The sequence below is a fragment of the Kryptolebias marmoratus genome, linkage group LG9 (assembly GCF_001649575.2).
Source record: "Kryptolebias marmoratus isolate JLee-2015 linkage group LG9, ASM164957v2, whole genome shotgun sequence".
NCBI classification, from domain to species: Eukaryota; Metazoa; Chordata; class Actinopteri; order Cyprinodontiformes; family Rivulidae; genus Kryptolebias; species Kryptolebias marmoratus.
In genome coordinates this window covers 15163391-15170370 of record NC_051438.1, presented here as the reverse complement: position 1 = coordinate 15170370, position 6980 = coordinate 15163391, and the positions used below count along the sequence as shown (strand labels likewise).

The 6980-nt window shown below is 44.0% G+C and overlaps 1 protein-coding gene across 1 annotated transcript in view; it reads left to right on the top strand.

Annotated features, from left to right (window-relative positions):
• Window positions 1-2632: 2632 nt before the first annotated feature.
• The window catches only part of LOC108240523 (alpha-1A adrenergic receptor), an 18521-nt gene continuing 14173 nt past the window's right edge, over window positions 2633-6980 (top strand). The window contains exon 1 of the mRNA XM_017424071.3: window positions 2633-3877. Within this exon, the coding sequence (XP_017279560.1) occupies window positions 2932-3877 (946 nt within the window). The 5' untranslated portion in view covers window positions 2633-2931. The remainder of the gene's footprint in view (window positions 3878-6980) is intronic.

The window sequence follows — 6980 nt, the reverse complement described above, 5'->3', positions numbered from 1 at the left end:
CTGTGCTCAGACTTTTAATTACAATTAATGCTTTGGGCTTTTAAAATAATCTGTCATTTGTGTCATCGAGAATTTCTATTTGGTTTAATATTTTTTGCTTTTCATATATTTCTGTTTTAAATTGGTTACAGTTGTTATTTTAATACTGTTCTGGTTGTGTTTTGTAGATTTATTATACAGTACTAATGACCTAATGCAGCCAAAACACACTGTATGCTCTCACAGTCACCTCAGGCTTATTTCACTGCAGACACAGGTTTATTGATGGAGCTGCGTTCTTTACACCTGTTCTACAGAACCATTTAAACTCCTCAGCTTTATGTGTTTGTCCAAGTGCTCGTTCGAGTCTAAAGGTCTGCGTAAAGCCGGCCTCCTTAATGACCTTTTGTTGTTTTAAAAAACCCTTCAGGCTATCAGTCGCTGAAAAACAATCTTTTCCTCATAGGTTGATAAGAATGCACAATGCAACAAACAGCCAAGCCGGGTTATAAAGATCAGGATGTTACGTTTTAAATACAGTCACGCTGCAGTTACTGGTATTTGAAAGCTAAAACACACTGTTTAGCATACAAAGACTTTTGGAAATTTGAGCTCTTACTTAAACAATGTGTGGCCAAAAAGAAAAAGAAGTCACCACCTGAGTTTAGGGATAGCTGAAAGAGCCTCCCATTGGAAAACCACTGCAGCGATTAATATGTTTTAGCTGACAATAAGTCCTTTAACCCCGACAGATGGAGTGAGCAGTTTCTCATTCCTTAAATAACCATGTGACACGATTGTTTAAGGAGCCCTCTCACACTGAATGACAATGCCAGGATTCAACAGGCTTAAATTGGGAAAAACTGGTTCAGGGAGCACGATGAGACATCGTTTTCACACATGGATTGGCCAACGCGGATCCAAACCCACATTTTTAGGATGCGCTGAAGATGACGTGCGGTGAATGTGTTGACTCGTCCATAATCAATACATCTATTAGGACAAATATCAGCGCACCTCTGAGTGAAAATAAATGCTTTCCCAACGGAGGGAAAACACCGCTGACAAACGTGTGCCACGTTCAGGCGCTGCGTTTGTTGTGAGCTTTACCAGATTTTCTCACAAAATCATTTTCAGTGCAGTGAGAACATTTTTTTTTTTATTCCTCAAAAAAGTTTAATCAATTAGTTTTCTTTTTTTTTTAAATATTGCATCTAAAAACATTATCAGTCAAATGTTAATTCACTTACAGAAAATAAAAAAAGGAAATGGGGAAAGTGTTTTTATTGTATGCTATCTTTAAAAGGATAGTTCGGGTCATTTAAAGGATGAGTCTGAGGAAAGGTTATGAACAGTTAATATCTTACCTGTTGTAGATAGCCTTTAGTTTGGAGAAAAAGAGTTTAAATCTGAACAAACTGATGAGCGAACAGCTAGTCCAACAGTCTGTTATTTCTGTTTGGAAATAACCACACGTCTTTCACTGTAAATGTGAAACTGACAGCGATGTGAGAGCAGGCACCACAACAATCCACCTTTGTCTTGCACCCGCTCGGACTAGTCATTAGCTCATCAGTCCAGTCAGAATTAAACTAAAGGGCTTTCTACAACAGGTAAGATTGTTACTGTTTAGTTTTCCACTGAGATGTGGACACACGAGAACATGTGAGTAAAATCGTGTTTTGGATCTGGGTTTTCACAGTAGAACAGAAAAGCCTCCGTATAATTCTGCCTTTCTGTACATGCAGATAGTTCTACTCATGATTACTACCGAAGGTTTTATGTATCTGCGTCCTGGACTCTTAATGGAGCCTTTGAACAGCTCAGCTGCAGTGTCTTTTATGGTTGAGAAGAAGTCCTTTGGATCGTTAAAGTTAAGACACTCAGCAAACATAACCTTTGGAAGTCACCATATTTGGTCAAGAGATTGATTTGAGAAAGAAAAAAAAAGAAAGAAAGAAAAATCCAACATCAGAGCAAGATGGTTTCATAAGTTTCATTTCCCTCAATAAGCCATCTGATATCTGATAATAGAGCAGGGGTTTGGGGGGTGGAGGGGGTCCTATACCTTGCTTGAGACCAAGCTAAAGCCCCACTGGCTCTCAGCCCATTAAATCAGTCACTCCTCACTAACTGAGCTCAAACCCAACATGAGATTACTTGGAGGAATCCCTCCGTTTTGACCAAAATAGGAATTCAGCGGAAATATCTGAGATTTTAATCAATTCCACTTTCTGAGTCTAACTTTTAAAGCTGGCTGACTGAAAATCTTAATTTAAACCGATTTGATCTTTTTTTTCATGCAAAAAGCATATAGACCCTAATAAGAAGTAATTCCTGTGTTCATTTTTGTCTTTTTGTTTTTAACTCGTGCCTGCAAACAATGCACGGAAAGCTCCTTAAAACGAGATTACAACTCGTGCACAAATCGGGTTAATGTGGATATTGCGGCACGCTTATTGCCCAGTTTCCTCTCCTCCCCTCGTGAGGGTATAAAATAAAATAAAATAAAATGAAGTGCCACCATCTCCTGAAATGATGCAAGAATGCAGGAGCGACAGAAACCAAAGCGCCTCTTCTCCTCAAAAACTCACTATTGTTGTGTGAGAAAAGCAGAATCCTGTGTGTGACTTCTGAGGAGTCACGTCTCCGCGCGCTGCGTCATGCGCACTTGTTTTTTGGGGAGATGTTTGGTCAGTTTGAAGCAGCTCTGTGTGGGAGAGAGGAGGCAGGATGACTGCTTCCACCCTCAGTTCTCCACTGAGCCCCCAGGAGGGAGGACGGAGACTCAACGGCTGCGTAATGAACTGAAAGAAAAGAAATCCGGGCTTATTTGAAGCGGATCTGACCCAATACGGACAATGTAGAGCACTTGGACCACTTCAGTTAAGGTCTTTTTTTTTAAAGTTGCGGTGATCGGAAAGCCTGCTATGGAGGACGTCGTGAATCAAAATGAGTTGGAACATTGACAATGTCACAAACTTGTGGAAAAATGGTTCCTCGGAACTTGCTTTCACCAACAGCAGCAGCCCCGGGAGGAACGCCACGGAGGTGGACCTCAGCCGAGCCATCCCGCTCGGTCTGGTGCTGGGGGCTTTCATCGTGTTCGCCATCGCGGGCAACATCCTCGTCATCCTCTCCGTGGTGTGCAACAGGCACCTGCGCACCCCCACCAACTACTTCATCATCAACCTGGCCATCGCCGACCTGCTGCTGGGCACCACGGTGCTGCCGGTGTCCGCCACCCTGGAGATCCTAGACCGCTGGGTGTTCGGCAGGATCTTCTGCGACATCTGGGCTGCGCTGGACGTCCTGTGCTGCACGGCGTCCATCATGAGCCTGTGCGTAATCTCCATCGACCGCTACATCGGGGTGAGCCACCCGCTGCAGTACCCGGGCATCGTGACGGAAAAGCGCGCTCTGCTGGCCATGCTCGGGGTCTGGGTGCTGTCCGTGGTCATCTCCATCGGACCCCTGCTCGGATGGAAGCAGCCTCCGTCCCCGGACGACTCGGTGTGCCTGATCACCGAGGAGCCGTTTTACGCGCTCTTCTCCTCCCTCGGCTCCTTCTACATCCCGCTCGCCGTCATCCTGGCGATGTACTGCCGCGTGTACATCGTGGCCAAGAGGACCACCAAGAACCTGGAGGCGGGGGTGATGCGCGAGAGGATGAACACGAGCGAGCTGACCCTCAGGATCCACAAGGGCTCTCAGGTGCAGGACGACCATCATCCCGGCAGCTCGGGCGCAGGCAAGGGCCGCGCGCACCAGGCGAGAAGCTCCCTCACTGTGAAACTTCTGAAGTTTTCCCGGGAGAAGAAGGCCGCTAAGACTTTAGGAGTTGTGGTGGGCATGTTTATCCTCTGCTGGCTGCCCTTCTTCCTGGCCTTACCCATAGGTAGGTTCAGTGGGTCATATTCCACAATGCTGCCTTTATCCTGTCATAATAAGAGCTCATTTACAAAACACATCCTACACGTTCAACATATAATTTGAAAACTTTGTGACAGTCTGTTAATGAGACTTGGAGAAATTTCTTATTACAGTCAGTGGAAAGTCTGAAGCTCCAGATTATATAAATCAAGTCTCAGTCACGCCTTTGATTTTTCACCATGTCTGTCAATCACGGCCCTGTATGATAAAGTGGCTCCACATTACTCCCATGTCCCCAGCCTCTGTATATTTAATGCAGTTTGCATTTAGTTTTGTACACTGTAAAATCTAACAAGTTGTTTCAACTTGGAAATATGAGTGAAAGGGCTGCCTGAGAGTTTTAAGTTAGGTGAGCAAATAATTTGTTCTGCTAACATCATTTCATCGTCTCTTGATTCGAAATGTCTTCTTGTGTAAACCTTGGTGTTAGCTTGCTTGATTTGAGTTTACTCGCTGACTGAATTCAGTTTATTAAAACGCTAAGCTGTCTAAACTTTGCTCCAGCTCCACTGATCTGAAATACTTTCTCGATAAAACTGCTTAGTGTAGTTGTTCGGTCTGCAAATACAGTCAGTCTGATTAAAAGAGTTTGGTAGCTGCAGTTGTTCCCGAAACTCACCAACCGTTGTTTGACTGAAAGAAACTCCTAACTCCCTGAAACTGAGGTGGTGTGTGTAAAAAAAACTGTGTCAAAGAAGGACAGTCTTAGCATGGAGGGGGAGGGACAGAATGCAAACACAGTGAGAATGCAAAACATCTGAGTGCACCCACCAGCCTGGGCGATTTTCATATGATTACACGCCATCATAATTCAGTTAGGAAAGATAAATCAACTTTTTGTTTTTGTAACCAAGACATTTTTCGTTTTATCTCAACAATTTCACCAACAGTTTGTCAAACTGACACCACAAACAGCGTAATAACCCTGATAAACTGGGACATAATGTCACACAGTCTCAGCTACTGTGTTCCTGCTGTTTGAAATCGGTTCACTCTCACCCGCCACCAGAGGAGGAGGCGGAGCTGCAGCGTTCTTTGTGCTCGCGTGTGTAGCTTCAGCAAAATATCTCATTAACCCCTGACCAGATTTTAATGATAGCAAGAAATGTAAAGACATTTTCATCTGATTAACTTCTGGAGTTGAACCCATTCAAGATGGCTGCTGCAGCTAGTGACCTTATCAAACACAAGGTCACACAAAATAGCTCTAACTCAGCCAGTTTTACAGATGTTGAGCTAAATTTGGTGTGGTAGTAGCTGAGAGTAGTCCTTAACAATATTGCAGGAAATTTAGCATAATGTCATTTTCAAGGTTTGACCAAAATAGCAACATTTTAGTTTGCAGCTCTGACATGAAAGTACTTTAAGTACTACTATTTCCATTCCTTGTGACATTATAGGTAAATATATGCTGTTAGAAATCATTTTTACATTTAAATTGATTTATCTGAGGACCCCCTACTTGATGTTTCACGACCTGCAGTGGGTTCTCGACCCCAACTTTATGAATGACTAAACTAAATCATCTACAGATGGAACTTTGTTCACTCCTTTGATTGGTCACCCTAACTTAATGTGAGTTTAGATGTAGTGTTTAGCATAAACAACTGGATTAATATGGATAAATATTATTCCTCTGAGCCCAGCTTCTGTTTATATAATCACTTGAGTTTGCATCCTATTTTATTCTGTAGACATGATGTTTTTCAAACCGTAAGATTTGCTCCAGAAAGTCAAAACAGAACCAAACTCATGGGCTTTAATCAGTGATGAAACACATTGAGGAATTATAGGAGGAATTCCTTGCAGGCTTACACAAACAATTACTGTTATCTTTGCGGCGTTCTCTCAGTCTCAGTTAATCTGTAGGTGGCCTCGCTCTGATCTGCTTCAGTTTTCTCCGAAGCCCGGCCGTTCCCGCAGAGACTGCACGATGCGACAGACACCGGCAGGCCTGCTTCAGAACCTGCAGAGGAAATTAAACAGTGTACTGCAGAGAAATGCCCGTGCCGGCGGAGCTGTGTGCCGAAAAGTTTAAGAGAACATTTGGTTTATATAGTAACTGCACAAGGCAAAAATACACAAGGGCTTATTGTGCTTTCATTTAAATTTTAGATGATCATTTGCTTGATTCTCTGACCCGCTCAGGGCTCTGTCAGCTATTGTGAGTGTATGTGTGTGTGTGTGTATTCATATGGGAGTGTGTTTATGCCCCTGGCTTCAGGCTGCAGCTCATCCCATCCTCACACATTAGTCCTCGGGGAAGGTGGTGTCACATCGTGGGGGTTATTTAGCCTGTAGGTATTCGCAGTGAGACACTAAATGTAATTTATCCAAAACAGGAGGGGCCTCTTTATGTAACTCTACAGAACAACCTGCCAAGAACCCCCCCGCCCTCGGTGGAACGTTTGTCCTTACAATCTTACGTGTAGAATACTGATAAACTGAGACAAAACATCACACGGGCTTATTTTATGCACATTTTAAGTGGCTCCAGAGGGGCGAGAAGGAAAAGTAGAAAAGTTCAACAGTCTCCTGACGGAGTGGGTCACAAAATGAAACTGCTATTTGTTTCTTCTCAAAGCAGACTCGTGAAATCCTTCTTTTTCTCCAGAACTCTTTCCAAAGAGGACTTGTTGTTTGAGTGTGTGGTCCCCGGTGTGAGTCTGAGCTGAAATTCCTTTACTCTGATTTGACTGCAGCTCTCGCCTCTCGCTGGTCCCTCGGCGTTCGTTGGCCCTCACCCACAGAGTGGGATTTCCGTTTTCACACTTGTTATTAACCCAGCTCCTTCCACTGCATGTTGTCTCCGATATGTAACGTGTGAGGTAACAGGGTCTCCAGCCGGCGTGTGTGTGTGCTGATTGAAATGCATGGCATGCTAGGGTCATGTGTGTGTGTGTGTGTGTGTGTGTGTGTGTGTGTGTGTTTGGGCATGCGAGGCTGGAGATGCTTGTCTCTCATATATCACTGCAGATCTTTAGATGAAAGCGAGGGCTGCGTGCTTCCAGTCAGACCTACAGTGACCTCAGATCTGTGAGGTCTCTGTAAGCGCACCCCCATATCCC